Source organism: Peromyscus leucopus, chromosome 2 (genome assembly GCF_004664715.2).
Source record: "Peromyscus leucopus breed LL Stock chromosome 2, UCI_PerLeu_2.1, whole genome shotgun sequence".
Lineage (NCBI taxonomy): Eukaryota > Metazoa > Chordata > Mammalia > Rodentia > Cricetidae > Peromyscus > Peromyscus leucopus.
This window is the reverse complement of record NC_051064.1, coordinates 142,539,280-142,555,981: the sequence shown is the minus strand read 5'-3', so window position 1 is coordinate 142,555,981 and position 16,702 is coordinate 142,539,280. Positions and strand designations below refer to the sequence as shown.

Genomic DNA, 16,702 nt, shown 5'->3' with positions numbered 1-16,702 from the left:
TTTGTTGTTGTTGTTTTTAGACAGGGTCTCACTCTATAGCTCAGGCTGGCCCAGAACTTGCAATATAGCTCAGGCTATATAGTGAGTTGAACTATCCACATTTCTGTCTTGTCCTCCCCAGTACTGGGGTTCTGGGCATGAACCACCATCCCAGACTTACCTATTTCTCAGGCACATTATTTCCCGCTCAGTTAAAACTAAATCTTTCCTCTTGTTAAATGTGTTCCTTGTCCTGCTTCCTACCACAGTGAGCAATGCCAACATCCACCAGCAAGGACAGGGGACAGCACTGGGGACTTGGCTTAGCAGGTAAAGTGCCAGTTTGGCTGTGCAGGCCTGACAACCCGAGTTTGATTCCCTAGAGCCACAATGCAGTGGGGCACAACTGTAATTTCAGCTCTCCTGGGGAGAGATGACAGACAGACGGGAGAATCAGAATGCTTGGGGTATCGAGCCTGTAATACACTATACAGGAGAAACAAGAGACCCTGACTCAACAAGGCAGAAGATAAGAACCCAATCAACTTGACAAACTGTCCTCTGACACACACATACACGCACTTTTAAGAAGAAATGGGACAATCCTGACGACTCAGTGCTTTCTCACTGGAGTTATCACCAAGTTTTATCAATTCTACCTCCAAAATGATCTCTCCCCACTCATTCTCATGCACCTAAACTTACTCAAGGCCACCCTTACGCCTCACTTAAATTAGTCTGGCAATCTCTTGACTTCAGGCTCACTCCTTTATTCCTCTTCAACTTGCCCAGTGATCTTTCTTGTCCACAAACCTGATACTTAAATGCCTTCTCATTAACCTAAAAGCTAAAAGTGCTGAACTTTGGAACGTCCCAGAGACTTAGGCAGAGCTTCAATGGCCTTACCGCCCATCTCTGCTAGGGAAAGCGGAGTTTGAGCATTCTCACAGACAACACCTTCAACGAAGGACATACCACCCTTCTCCTGCCTCACTCCCCTGAGTACCCTTTAGGCTCGGCTTCCTGGGAGAATGGGACTCCCTGGATTCACCTAGACTGAGTAAGGGGTCTTGGAGCAAGGCTCCCTCCTGCAGCACAGTGATTTCTGAAAGGCCTGTTCCTCTCTCCCATGTGAGTCTTTGCTCTCTGAAAGGCGATGACACACATAAGAGCATGGGACTTTCCGGACATTCACTCTCTTAACGGTAAGCATGCTAGGCTCAGTACGCCTATTACCTCATGTAACCTATCACACAGTCTGGGAAGACAGGTTTTATTATGAGCCCTGCTTTAAGGCTGAGGAAACTGAGGTGGAGTCTCCGCTTGGAGCCGGGTACCCCGGTCCCACTTGCGGACCTAGACCGCGGGCATCTCCTGCTCTGTTCTCAGATCTGTCAGGGGCGGAGAGGAGGGAAACAGGGTGGACGGATGGAGGGACGAGTGAATGAATGGATGGTCTACGGTGGGGGCAGTGTCCGCCCCTACTCCGCACCACGTCCAGGCCGCCCCGCACTTCGCCCCCACGCGGCCGCAGCACGCCCACCCGCCGCGGCCGGCGCGCGAGGTCAAGGGGCGGTGACAGCCCGGCGGCGGGGGCGGAGATGCCACCAGCCGGGGTGTCACCCGGTCCCGGAGGCGACTCGCGCCCCTCCGGCAGCGTGGGTGCACGTCCACCCCTCCGGGCCGCTCCCCGGCCCGCGGCGCCCTCCGCCCGGGCCTCCCCTCCCCCACACAACTGTCCCGGCATCTCAAGTCTCCGGGCCCCTGCGGCTTCCGTCCCGCCTCCCGGGACTCCCCGGCCGCCCGCGCTGGCCCAGCCTCACCTGCCATGTCCCGAACTCTACCACAGGGGGAGGTGCATCACGGCCGCGAGAAGGCCGGGGGCAGCGCTTCACAGCAGACAAAGGGCGCCGCCATGTTAGAGCCGGGCGGAACCGACCTCGCTGGCTTCCCGGCAGTAACTTCCGTCGCTTGCCCAGCGCGGCTCAACGTGCGCGACCGCCAACAGGCGCATGCGCCTAGCCAAAAGTTCTTCGTTAGTTAACTTTTGGACTTGTTCCCATTTTAACTCCCCAGCTTGGCTTTCCGCTCCAGATAGATCCGCAGTGGCACTGACTGTTTGCCAGACGCCATGTTCATCGTCTCACTTGTTCCTCACGTCATAAAACGGTGTTATTTCTCCTCTTTTTTTTTTTTTTTTTGAAAGACTGTAAACTTAGTTGCAAAAAGGGTTAAGGAAATTGCATATACTCGCACATCTTTGTGATGGAGCAGAGATGTGAACCTAGTTGTGGCTCCCATTATGGTTTTGGTAATATTTTGCAGTACTGAGGAACAGCAGCAACTTGAACTTGTTAGATGGCTCATTGGGCAAGGTGCTTGTTATGCAGGCAGGACAACCCAAGCTCAGTCTTGAACACCCACATTTAAAACCGGGGACAGGAGAGATGGCTCAGAGGTTAAGAGCACTTTTGCTCTTGCAGAAGACTTGGCTTTAGTTCCCAGCACCCACACCTTGACTCCAATTTCAAGGGACCTGATACCTTCTTCTGGTATCTGCAAGAAATAGGCATGTACATGGTGCACATACATACATGTAGACAAAATACACATAAAATAAGTAAATCTCAAGTAAATAATAATAATCTAAGCATAATATTAATCCCACCCATCAAGAATAAGAACACCACTACAGTTTAAAGCCAAGTTTGAGCAAGCTTTAATTAAAAACTGGCCACGTGGATGGGAAATGGCCAAGTCCATACCCAGGTTCCTGGGAAATGGCCCAGTATCAAGTATGGGAAGGGCTTAAGAAGGAAAACCCAGCCGGGCGGTGGTGGCGCACGCCTTTAATCCCAGCACTCAGGAGGTAGAGCCAGGCGGATCTCTGTGAGTTCAAGGCCAGCCTGGGCTACCAAGTGAGTTCCAGTAAAGGCACAAAGCTACACAGAGAAACCCTGTCTCGAAAAACCAAAAAAAAAAAAAAAAAAAGGAAAACCCAGAATTTATTGCATTTCCCATCAAATCCAATCAGGGGCAAGCATACATCCTGACATATTTCCTGTCTACTTACCTCACTCCCACACATGATCAAGCACATCTGGTACAGATGGGTCAAACAAACTTATTTAGGAGAATGAAAAACACGTGGTTTGTTATCTCTCATAAACAATAGCCTCCAGCATTTTAGGAACTATCTGTCCTTGGCAAGAGGTTTGCAGATCAGAGACATTTTTGTTTCATGGATTTCTATAACATGGTAATTAAAACTTAAAATGTAACTATGGCTCTAGCATTCCCCCCCCCCAGTTGTATCCTGAGTCAAATCCTTGACTCTGTGATGGGCACCTGTTTATATTAGGATCTAATAGCCATCAGCTTAAGGTATCCAGACAGGAATCATCATTTAATTAAAGCATCAATGATAAAGAGCCAACAGCAATTGGCAGAAGTAGAATGGCCAAAGGCCTTGTAATGGCTGACATCAGAATTATCATCTAGAAGGAACCTGGAAATGAGAATGGAGACGAGTTATTTACTTCATCTCAGGTCCCCTTTTTTGCAATGACATTTTTTTTTAGTACAGCCAAGTTATTTATAATGATTCCTGTGTGGTTTATATAGGAACATTTTTCTTTTACAGCTATATAATAACCTCTCTGTTTTAAATAGAGCAGGTTGAGTGCCCCATCATACCATAGAACTATTTTAACTAATGAATCTACCTACGATAGATCTGGGTCCATTTGGTTTTAACAGTTGCCTTTCTTGGTAAGCCAATAGGCACTATAGGAAACTATTTTGTCCCATATAACAGGAAGTTTCCTTTTGATCTAATATTCCAGGCTGTTGGGGAACAAGGGAAGCATACCCTCTTCTGTACTTCTTGCTGAAACTAGGATGTTGTTGTCAGGGCCCAGGAAGTCTGGAATGCTAGTCAAAGGCAAGGAGGGGATTCAGGCAATGGGGCATTCATCGGAAGTCTCTGGTTTGCTGAACCAGCTGAAGAGGCAGGGAGCATTCACATAGGCTGGACTGGTCCATATCAGCCTTCAGCAAGTCCAGGGCTTTCAGTCATTTAGAGCATGTTGTAGACAGCAGCTGATGCTTGTACGTGTCTGTCAGCCAAGTGGAAAACTGCTCAGACAGATATAGACTACTGATGGAAGTTAAAATTTAGGAACCTAAAGGAAAATCTTATATTTGGAACTTTCGGGCCAATAGTCCTAGTAATTGGGGAAATAGAGGAGTCCCAAGACCAGGAGAGAGAGAGAAATACCATCCTCAGGAATAAACAGGTGGGGAAACTTACGCTGTACTTATCTGGAGTCCTTTTGACTGTGAGAGATGGATCCAAGTCTTAAGACTTCCTCGATTCTCTGAAGTCAACATGAATTTTTTAGTTTACAAAAAGACATAAAAGTTTCAGATATATTAGCATTACCAATCTGTACTGAAATCCACACTGTAGAAAAAGCAGGTAACAGGTGTCTGTAAAACAGCTGGATATAGGCTCACACCTTTGAGTCTTAGCAAAAGCTATAGATTTGGGTTAAAAAGCATGAACATTTTTTCTCTGTCTAGAGAGCCAGAAATAGATTGGACAGAAATGTCTTTAGCCCAATGAGAAGTACATTTAAGTCTATATTTAGAAGATAACCAAAAGAAATATAAAATCTTGAGCTTATGACTGAACAGTAACTAGCCAGTGCTCTACCAGCTCATCAGACCTGAAACCTGTTTACCTTTTAATATGAAGCCTATTAGCAAGGCAAACCTCTCTACCTTTTCTCAATAGGATACCTAGTTGCTCTAGAAAAAGCAAGGGTTGATTTTTACATATGGAATGAGCTAACAAGCTGGCTGCAGCCTGGGGTAAGAACCTGGTTGTCTGCTGCTGCTAAGCTGACAAAGCTATAGTTAGTCTAGCCAGCAGTACTATTAGAGATCTGAGAAGGATACATTATAGCATTAAGTATAATCCAAATGGCCTATGTATCAGTTAAAATGACAGTGACTAGTCCATTACCTAGATAGCCATCTCTGGCTCCTGTGGTCTCCGTGGTGTTGGGGGCAGAGGTGCTGTGCTATTTTTTTGTTTAGTCTCTGTGTAATGGGAAAGTGTAGAGCTTATCTGAAGTCTTGGTTGGAGTAGTCTGTAAGGCTGGACCATCTCAGCTAGCAGCTTTGAAGTTGTTCTGGATGTAGACTTTTGAGGAAACTGTAAACTGAAGCATTCTGAGAGGCTGGATCACCCGAGATACTTGTCTTTATTGATCTCCTGTCCTTTTGATCTGAAAACAGGCAAACTTTTAAAGGTAACATACGTATCTGTATTATCACAAGTATAGAACGTGCAGTGTGCACAAGTCAGCTAGAGATGATTTGTTTTATGCTTGAGCAGGTAAAAGACATCTGTCAATTTTATGTCTGTTTGGACAGTATAACCAAACTGTTAGGAGGATTCTGTAGCCAACAAAATTTATCATATCTCATCCAGTCTCAGAGCTGTTCCCATGTAGAAGGATCAGCTTATACATCACCTATCCTGTGGTCGTTCTTGGCTTCCTCCCTCACATCCGCAGCCAAGATCCTCAAGAGGTCTCCCCTAGTCAAATCTGATCTTCATTAATTTTGAAGCAATCTATAGCTTTTTGTTTCCTGTGGAAACAAAAGCATAGCCTTTCCCCCAAGGCAATGCATTTCCTGACTCCCATTCTGAAGCCAAGACATCCTAAAGTATCTAGGCTGGTTTAATTCAGTAATTCCTTCCACAATCCCATGTCTCTCAGCAGCTGCTGTTTGCTCATCAGCATTCCAAAAGTTCAAAGTCAACAAAGCACCATACCAGATCCAAGTGCCCTGATTATTTCTCAACCTTAAGTTTTTAATATTATTTTACTCTTTCTTTAAGGAGAGAGAGAAAAATAGCGCTTTCATAGGAGCAAGCAGGGGTGAGCTAGAGATTCCAGCCAAACAGATGTCAGTAACTATTTCATGTGGATCATTTCACAACCTCCTGGGCTTTTGTTTAAAATTACCTCATTGAAATTGATTGCTAAATTTTATAACAACATCAATAATGTTAAGATTAAAATATGTTGTGAATGGTATTTAAAAAGAAATGTAGTTGTAACTAAAATATAAAGAACATTTTTTAAATTAATTCAGTATCCTGAGATAAAATTGTTTAAATTTCTATCACAGTAATTCCTTAAGTATTGATATTTTTTCCCTAGTATCCTTGTACTAAATAGACATTTTAAAACCTATGATTAGGGCTGGAGAGATGGCTCAGCAGTTAAGAGCACTGGCTGCTCTTCCAGAGGTACTGAGTTCAATTCCCAGCACCCACAGGGTGGCTCAAAACCATCCATAATGAGATCTGGTGCCCTCTTCTGGCCTGCAGGCATTCATGCAGGCAGAACACTGTATACACAATAAATAAATATTTTTAAAAAATATGATTAATTATATTTTCTTACAAGGACTCCAATATGCAGTAAGGCTCATTAAGGAAGGGAATGGCTCAGTTGCCTTTAGCCTACTGGCTATGGGTGAGATAGGACCTCTGTTGGTCTTTTCTGTGTCAAACGCACAGATTGCAAGCCCAGTGCCACTTTGAGATCTTTGGCAGCAGTTAACTCTGCAGCTCACACACGATTGAGCCTGTATGATAATGAGTATTCAGAGACAGGTAATGCCTGGGGGCGCTCACCAACCTAAGACAGAACGCCAGTGTGGTCTGGGCAGGCATCTCCATGAGGGGTAAGGTGACCTGCTGATGTCCCACGCAACCTAAGTCAGAAGCTCATTTTTTAGTAAAAGGGGGACCTGTAGGGTCCTGGCCCCCGTTTTGGGTAACTGTTGCCTTGCTTGCTGACCTTGACCTTGATATCCTCCCTATGCTAATTCCCTGCCGGATTTCACCCTCTTGAATGCTTAAGGGAAGTTCCTTGTCTGTGTATCCTGCATAATGGGTGTTAACAGCTTAGATGCAAGATTGTAAAACATCGGTATCAAACTTCTGCCCTCTGGGATTCTCCCATTGTCCTGTAAGCCTGTATTTAAGACCTCTTCCCTCCTTCAATAAACAGCATTTGGCAATAAATAAATAAATAAATAAATAAATAAAGTATATTTTCTTACTAGACAAAGCCTTTGCTTTTCAAATAATCTTTGCCTTAAGTATATAAAATCCATTTAGAGAATGATGCCTACATAAAATATTCCTACTAAACTACATAGTGGTTGTAAACATGATTCGGAGGACAAATATTTAAATCTACTTATAAACTTTGGTCTGTTAGATAAAGAAATAACATAAGCCAAGGAGGCAGAGACAGGTGGATCTTTGAATTCTAGGCCAGCCTGGTCTACAGAGTGAGTTCCAGGACAGCCAGGGTTACACAAAGAAACCCTGTCTTGAAAAAAAAAAAAAGGTAAAAACTATTAAGACTGTTCATCGAATGCAAATAACTATGAATACAGGAGGTACTATATAGCCAGTCTTGTAAATTTTGGTTATTTTAGGCCTTTTTTTTAATTACAGACTCTTTTTTTTTTCCTTTTATTTTATTTTACAATACCATTCAGTTCTACATATCAGCCATGGATTCCCTTGTTCTCCCCCCTCCTGCCCCCCTCCCCTTCCCCCCCTATTTTAGGCCTTTTAGACATTTGTTTCTTTAATCTTCACTCCATTAAGCCAAACTGTGTTTTTGGTTACTTAATTTTCAATATAGCAATCTATGTCACATTATGTAAGCTACAGAAGGTCTAAAAAACAATGATACAGAAGCTTGCTTATTTATTTATTTACTTACTTACTTACTTTCTTATCCTGGAACTGGATACTTATCCTGGACCAGACTGGCCTGGAACTTACTGAGATCCCTGCCTGCCTCTGCCTCCCAAGTGCTGAGATTAAAGGTGTGCACCGCCGCCGCCCGGCAGGAGTTTCTTTCTTAACGGCCTTTAGCAGCTGTTCCTCTCTCCTGAAGACTGCTTGTCCTGCCCACTACTCAGCCTCCTCTACCTCAGATCCTAGGGATATGCTTCCTACCTCTGAGGGAGCTTATAACATTTCACAGAATATGTGGCTTCTGGAAGCACAAAATGTGATGGTTGGGCCAACAAGAGGAGCTGTGAATGGAAACTCCTGAAACGACTCTGTATGTGATCCGGAGGGATGGCTCTGAGGTCAAGAGCACTGGCTGCTCTTCCAGAGGTCCAGGGGTCCCGAGTTCAATTCCCAGCACCCACACCGTGGCTCACAACCATCTCTAATGAGATCTGGTGCCCTCTTCTGCCATGCAGGCATACATGCAGACAGAACACTGTATATGTAATAAATAAATCTTTTTTTTTTTTTTTTTTTTTTGGTTTTTCGAGACAGGGTTTCTCTGTGTAGCTTTGGGCCTTTCCTGGAACTCGCTTTGGAGACCAGGCTGGCCTTGAACTCAGAGAGATCCACCTGCCTCTGCCTCCCAAGTGCTGGGATTAAAGGCGTGTGCCACCGCCGCCGCTGCCACCACCACCCAGCGTAATAAATAAATCTTAAAAAAAAAATCTGTATGCAGAGCCTGGTGGATTTCAATACTGTAGAGAGGTTGGAACGTGTAGGCCCTGAGGCTAATTACCTATCACTGGGCTAAGTTCTGGCCCTCTGGAACAGCCATCCCTTGCCTTCCTCCTGTGGTAGAACTAACATCTTGTGACAATAGACAAAAAGTATTAACTTAGCAGACCACCAGCTTCCACCAATCCGAAGGCTAAGCTGTCATCAGATAGCGTCTTGAATCTATGGAGAAGCTTCCCCCATCTCTCCAAACCGTCTCTCTGATGATGTGCCCACCAATGTGTTTTAAACTTGCCTCGATTTATGAATTTCTCTGTTCTGTAAAGCTCATGAAGCTGCTTCTACATTGGAACATGGAATTTGGGATAACCTAGATCTGTGTTCCCAGAACATTGGTCACTCAAAATAGCTCCAGAATAAACTCTTTCATTCCCTTAAAGATGAGAGCTGTAGTTTTTGTGTCGACATACTATACACAGCCAGCCATGGTGGTCCTGTGTCCATCATCCATCACTAGGGGCCTGGGGCAAGAGGATCAGAAGTTCAAGAACAGCTAGCTGCAGATTGAAACCCTGCCCCCTCCTCCAAATAAAAATAAATAAGAAGGGCTGGAGAGATGGCTCAGAGGTTAAGAGCACTGACTACTCTTCCAGAGGTCCTGAGTTCAATTCCCAGCAACCATATGGTGGTTCACAACCATCAATAATGAGATCTGGTGTCCTCTTCTGGCCTGCAGGCATACACGCAGGCAGAACATTGTATACATAATAAATAAATAAATCTTTAAAAATAAATAAATAAATAAATAAATAAATAAATAAATAAATAAATAAATAAGAAGCCAAAGCAGCCGGTTAATGACTGGAATTAGGGGAATGAGGCCTGACTAGGAAGCTTCCAGAAAGCTATCCCAGGTCAGGAAGCAGCTAGATTGGGGAAAGATAGAGTTTGCTTGGTAGGAAGCCTGTCTCCCCACACCCAAGAATTTGTTGATATAAACTTTCAGATCAAAGAAGTCCCCTAGGTCCAGTTCCTGGGGCTCCCTTGTGACTATGAAAGGTTTGGCCCCATGGTGGAGCAGCTATTAACCATCTGGAAGATGTGTCCAAGGACATTCTCAGACAGGCCCTGTGGCAGCCTGGCTTCCTGAAAGGACTCCCAGGACTGGAGAGCCAGCCTCAAGAATTCTAGCCTGGAGACGAACTCTGGTAAGATGTGGCACCGGGCTCCTCAGCACTAGGAAAAAGGCCAAGTATGGAGGAGTGGGCAGGCAGGGGGCTCAGGGTGGGGGTGTATGGCTGCTACCAGTGGTGTGACTTCACACAGTCCCTGTATCAACCGACAAACCAGAGCACGAGCGTCCTCTGGCCCCGGCAAAGATTACACCAGCTATGGAAGAGAGCTGGGGTATTATTTCCTTAATTGGAGAGGTTACTTTTTGTTAAATTAACTTACTGTGCACATGCACATGCATAGTGTCAAGGAACAACTTCAAAGTTGGTCTTATTCTATTGTTATATACTGAGATCACACTCAGGTTGTCAGGTCGCAGCAAGTGATCTTGCCCTCTAAACCATCCCACTGACTTAGTTGTGTGTATGTGCTGTGAGGGCAGTGGTTTTGTGCACCATGATGACACATGCCTTTAGTCCCAGCACCCAGGAGGCAGAGACAGACAGATCTCTGAGAGTTTGAGGCCAGCCTGGTCTATAGGTTGAGTTTCAGGACAGCCAGCACTACACAGAGAAACCGTGTGTGTGTGTGTGTGTGTGTGTGTGTGTGTGTGTGTGTGTGTGTGTGTGTGTAAAGGGGTGAACAAGCGGGGGAGGTGGACAAAGTGGACACCATACCCAGCTTCTTTTTTTTTTTCCAAACAGAATCTCATTCTAGTCTATGTTGGTCTCAAAAGAGCAATCCTCCTGACTCAGCTTCCCAAGTGCTGGGATTACAGGCCTGAGGTACCACACCTGACACACCTAAAGCACCATGAGGCTTTGGCCAAGCATGATGCTATACATTTGTAATCCCAGAGCTGGAAAGGAAGAGGCAAGAGGGTCGCCAGAAGTTCAAAGCCAGTCTGGTCTATGGATATGCTCAAAGACAGCCAGACTACACAGGAGACCCTGTCTATGCAGTCAGTCAGTCAGTCAGTCAGTCAGTCAGTCAATAAATAAATAAATAAATAAATAAATAAGCAAACAAACACATAAATAGATAGATAAGTAAATAAATAAATAAATAAATAAATAAATAAATAAATAAATAAATAAATAAATAAATAGCAAAGGCTTTGGATTTAGACAGTGCCTCTCTGGGTGTTTTTTCCTGAATGAATCCATTGCTTACTTCATTCATTCTCTCTTCTATGGTTCTATGGTGTGCTGAGCTCGGAGATAGGGGCAGCATGATAGAGCAGTTACAGCAGGGATCCCCAGGCAAAGTACCTCGGGATGTCAGTGTAATTATTGTAAGCTGTGGGATGAGGATGCTGTGGACCTCCCTAAAGGCCACCAGCACCCATGCTGGCTGAGCCCCCTTTCCCTCCTCTTTCTAAGCTACCCCGACTCCCCTCATGTTTCTAGACCCCCTTTACAGTGTAGCCCATAAGCCTGTATGACATAACCTCAGGTCCCAGCCTAGACTGATTGTGTGTGTGTGTGTGTGTGTGTGTGTGTGTGTGTGTGTGTGCATGTGTAGGCTGGCATAGCATCTAACTCAATCATTTTCTATTTAACTTTTTTTGTTTGTTTGTGATAGGTTTTCTGTACCCCAATAATAGGTTTCTCCACCGACGCAGTAAGCCAGATCAAGCCAAATTAAGAAGTAAAAGACCATGTTTATTTGGGCAAAGCATTCCTGGGTGACCCTCCGGCCCCCAGTGATTGAGAAGGGAGAAGGGGCAGGAGAGAAATCACATGGCCAGTCTAAAGGAGGGACCTTAAATACCCTGTAGGTATGGAGGTGATGACGTGTTCTCCACAAGCTGAGTTTGTGCCCAGTTATAAGGCTTTAGGCAAGGATCATGCAGCATTAGGGGAGAAGCCACCACTTGGCAGTTTTTCCAAGAGGGCAGGGTTTGGAGAGACAGGAATTGGGGCTTTCTCAGCTGGAAGTTCCAGCTGAACACACCCACCTTCTTGGTTATATGGGTTCTGGTCCAAATCTGACTGCTTCCTGGGGAAGGGGAGTCGGGAGTCAGTGGACTCACACTCAGTCCGAGGCGTGGGTGAAGAAGCACTCAGTTAACTGCCATCCTGGAGACCTCAGGAATCTGTTCCTGGAGGAAGCGGAGAAGACAAGTTGCTAGGAGAAAAAAAATCGATTATTACCACTAGTCCCACGAACAGGGCTAGCCAGGGGAAGAGTAAAGACTGCCGGGAGGAATGGAACAGAGATGTGCCCTGGTTGTATTGGCAAAGTTCTTCAGACAATTTGTGGAGTGACTCGGTATTAGTTCCCACCAGGCCAGACTCCTTGATACAGTAGCAGCGCTCTTTCCTCAGGAACATGCAGGTAACTGTCAAGCAGCTGGAACAGATTCACACCTTGGTGCCTTAGCAAAGGTCATGCATGGCTTTGGGTTAAAAGGCATGGGCATTTTTCCTGTCTAGAGAGCTTGGTTTTAGCCTGATGAAACCCACCTTTAAGTCTACACTTGGAAAACAGCCAGAGGAAATTTGAAGGCTGTTTATCCTTTACTATGAAGCCTGTGAACAAGGCAAGCCTGTCTGTATTTTTTTTTCTTTTTCTTTTTAAAGATTTATTTATTTATTATGTATACAGAAGAGGGTGCCAGATCTCATTACAGATGGTTGTGAGCCACCATGTGGTTGCTGGGAATTGAACTCAGGACCTCTGGAAGAGCAGTCAGTGCTCTTAACCTCTGAGCCATCTCTCCAGCCCCCTGTCTGTATTTTTAATAAGAAATGTATCTAATGAACTACCAAAGTGGTTGTAGCCTTGGAGGGTCAGGGGGAGCTGTTAAACAGGCCAAGCTATCAGTACCCTAGTCATCAAACGCCATCAGAACTGGAAGGATAAATTTCACCTGAGTAAGCCGAGGTGAAGCACCTTCCAAAGCTATTAAAATGACAGAGACTTAACGGCTACCCAGACAGCGACCCCAGGTTCCTCCATAGTCATTGGAGACAGGGGTCCCAGGGCAGCATTTGTCTTCAGCTGCCAGACCCAGAAGATCTGACAGACTTTCCTGTGGAGTAGGAATTTGGGGAGACCGGCCTACCTTGTCTTGGCAAAGCAGGGCAATCAGTTCCCCAGTGTCCTGCTTGTCCACAGTCTGGACAGGGTCTTGGCAGCAGTTGAAGTGGAAGGAATTTTTTTCTGTCCTGTGGCCAGCTTTGCCACATTTAAAGCAAGCTCCATGTGGAAGTTCTTCTGTGCCCATCCATTTTCTTGGAGGAGACAGGGGTGCTGCCAGGAGCCAGCATGTCTCTATTTATCTACCTATTTATTTATTTAGGTTTTTGAGACAGGGTTTCTCATTGTAGCCTTGGCTGTCCTGGATCTTTTTCTATAGATCAGGCTGGCCTTGAACTCACAGAGATCTGCCTGGCTCTGCCTCCCAGGTGCCGGGATTAAAGGTGTGTGCCACCACCGCCTGGTGCAACTACTAGTTTTAAATATTTTACATTGGCTTGGATTTTTTTATACTGATACAAATTTGAGATTATTTTTGCTAGAACATACGGTACATACATTTCTACTCTTGTTCAAGGAATTGTATCTATACAGCTCATTTAACAATGTAATGCAAATTTCTAGTCCTTGAAGTATATTATTACAAACTGTTTAGGATAATAAAGAAATGCAGGTTAGTAGTTAGTTACCTATTACAATCAAACTTGTAGTCGTATTATGCATGTTTTCTAGGCCAAATAGATATATTTTTGGTAGACAGGTGGTCTTTAAACACTTCAGAAATCTATAGAATATGGCATTTAAGATGTTTTAATAACATAGATTCTTCTTTTTGTATGACTATGAGACTTGTCTGCTCCTGGCAGCACTAATCTACTTCAGAGAAGATGATGGGCATCAGAGAAACTCCATATGGAGTTTGCTTTCTTTGTGGCAAAAGTTAGCCACTGGACAAGAAAGTGCCCTTGCCTCAACTGCTGACAATATGCTGTCCAAATTGGACAAGCAGGACACAAAAGAAAGTGACTGCCAAACTTTGCCAAGACAAGGTAGGACAGCTCTTCAAAATATCCTGCTTCACAGAAAAGTCTATCAGATATTCTAGGCCTGTATGCCGAAGGTGGATACCCCAACGTTACAGAGGAACCTTAGGTGACTGTCCAGGCAGCCAGCTGTTTCTGTCATTTCTCACATTTTTTGGAGGTCTCTTGCTTGCACTTCCTGCTTACTCAGGTAATATTATTTCCTTCTCAGGTCTCTGATGTTGAAAACTAAATAGTTATAGTTTTCCTTGTTAACAAATTCAAATAAGAAACTCACTAAAGAGGTGTAAAGTGTGTAGGATTGAGAGACATCAAAAGATAGTTTGAGGTTGGTAATGCAAAATAGGATAGACGGTGAATTAGGTACAACCCTTTGGACTCAACAAGACAGGATAGATAATGGGGTATTTCCTCTGAATTTGTCAAATGTTAATAGACTAGACTTTGTTGATGTAATTATTGCATATATATGTATACAGTTATTGTACTTATTCACATAGTTTTTCTATGTTAGTACCTTTGTGGTGATATTTTATTTGTGATCTAACAAATAAAGCTTGCCTGGAGATCAGAGTGTGGAGCTAGCCACTTATTAACCATAGAGGCCAGGCAGTGGTGGCACACACCTTTAATCCCAGCACATGGGAGGAGGAAGCAGGATCATCAGGAGTTGAGGCCACCCCGGGCTATACAAGATTTATCCAGTCTAAAAGAGAAACAGAGCAGGTGGTAGAGGCTCACGCCTTTAAGCCCAGCACTAGGGAAGTAGAGACAGTAATATAAGGCAGGAGGAGACAGGAGCTCGGCCCCTTTTCATAGGAGGATTCGGAGAGGTAAGAGGTGATTGTGGCTGCTTCTTTACTTCTCTGATTTTGCAGCTTTTACCCTGATATCTGACTCTGGGTTTTTATTATTAAGACTAATTAGAATTGATGATACAAACCTTCTCTTTTTATTTTAGACAAAAAAAAAAAAAGAAATGTTGTGATATTTTGTTTGTGTTCTGACAAATAAAGCTTGCCTGAAGATCAGCGAGTGGAGCTAGTCACTAGTTAACCATAGAGGTCTGGAGGTCTGTACAGACAGGAGACAGGAAGTGGGCAGAGAGAGGAAGTGATAGGTGGAGCATAGACAGGATCTTGGCTCCTTTTCAGTTTGAGGGGTCGGGGAGATAAGAGGTGATTGTGGCTGCTCCTTTGCTTCTCTGATCTTTCAGTTTTTACCCTGATATCTGACTCCAGGTTTTTATTATTCAGACTAATTAGGATCTCACTACACCCATCCCTGCAACTGTAATGTAAAGATACTCCCTGGGTGTTTGTGAGCAAGATAAAGTTGAGACACACCCAGAGCCCAGGCTTGAGGTTCCTGGGAACAGGTAAGAAAGGGGGCATACACAGTTTAAACTTAGGTCTTGGGCCTGTGAGATTACTGAGTGGGTGAAGGCACTTGTTGCCAAGTCTGATGATCCGAGTTCATTCCCCAGATCCACATGGTAGAAGGAAGAATAGACTCCACATGTTGTCCTCCTATTGCACGAATCCTGATTGGTCTTAATAAAAACCCAGAGCCAGATATTGGGGTGAATGCTGAAAGATCAGAGGAAACAAGCCACAGCCACTTCTCACCTCACCTACTCCTCAGCCAATCCTGTTTCCACGAATCCTCTGACTGGAAGCCTCTGAGTCCTCAGCTGAAAAAACTCCAGTTCCTGTCTCCTCAAGCCTTACATGCCTTTCTCTGCCCAGCCATATCACTTCCTTCCTCGTGCTGGGATTAATGGCGCGTGTGCTTCTCAAATGCTGGCAGCAAAGGCGTGAGATCTTAAGTGCTGGGGTTAAAGGTGTGTGCCACCACTGCCTGGCTCTGTTTCTCTCCTAGACTCAATCAATCTCATGTAGTCGAGGGTGGCTTTGAACTCACAGAGATCCAGACAGATCTCTGCCTCTGTCTCCAGAGTGCTAGGATTAAAGGTGTGTGCCACCACTGCCTGGCATCTATGTTTAATCTAGTGGCTGGCTCTGTCCTCTAATCCTCAGGCAAGCTTTATTTGATACACAATATATCACCACATTCTCTGGTCTCCACATGCAGAACATGGCACACGTGTGCCCACACACAAAATAAATAACTAAACACACTTAGTTGGCTGCGCTAACCCAAACTTCTGACCCTTCTCTTCCTTTTAGGTTTGTAGCCGGCCCTGCCCCCACAAAGACTGTCCCCACAGCTCACATCACTTGTGTTATTGACCGTGCCACTGGAAAACAAGTCTCCCTGGCAGCACCCCCAGTGACACCCCAAGTATCAAGACCCAGCCAGGGACATGTCACTCCGCCCATGAAGACGTTTGTTGTGGTCTGTGGAAAAAACCACAATGCATGGGACTCAGGACTTTTCGCTCAGTTGTAGACCTCTTGCCGGGGCCAAGGATGCCTTGCCACCCTAGAGGACTTGTGGTTCCAGCTTTCCTCCCCGCTAGCCCACCTTGTCCTCAGGATGATCCTAAAGCTGAGAGGAGACCCTTGAAGGCTGGAGCTACTGAAAAGCATTCAACTTGGGAGACAGTTGGGTGCTCTGTCCGGGCTCTCTCTTCCTGTATCCGTGGGCAGGTTGAGTAGCTTGGTAGGATCTGTTCAGGGAGAGCCTGAATGCAGGAGTCTTTGACGTCGGAAGCCAGGAAGGCATCCTGGATGCACTGAAGGACAGAAGAGCCAGTCACGTCTCTGTCCTCCTCCCCACCCTCTCTCTGTCAGGCTCTCAGCAGAGGCCAGGCATGGTACCAACCAAGCATCTTCTACCTGTCCTTACAGGGTGCTGCTGCTGCTGACATCATGGTTTTCCTGAAGCTTGGGAAGGGAATTCAAAGTAATTGTTTTGAGGCCAGCCTCGATGAATGGAAACCCTTTCTCCAAAAAGGATGAAGGTCGGTTAGAGAGAT

At 45.0% G+C, this 16,702-nt stretch overlaps 2 protein-coding genes across 2 annotated transcripts in view; one reads left to right on the top strand and one right to left on the bottom strand.

Annotated features, from left to right (window-relative positions):
• The window catches only part of Zbtb17 (zinc finger and BTB domain containing 17), a 22,037-nt gene extending 20,084 nt beyond the window's left edge, over window positions 1-1,953 (bottom strand). Inside the window, 1 exon segment of the mRNA XM_028880688.2 lies at window positions 1,803-1,953. The gene's annotated coding sequence lies outside the window, so the exon portion shown is untranslated.
• LOC114700899 (steroid receptor associated and regulated protein) lies at window positions 1,808-16,702 on the top strand. The gene is given in 4 exon segments (XM_028880739.2): window positions 1,808-2,007; window positions 15,951-16,128; window positions 16,130-16,206; window positions 16,208-16,702. Coding segments are annotated over 4 exon segments (630 nt in total). The 3' UTR covers window positions 16,383-16,702.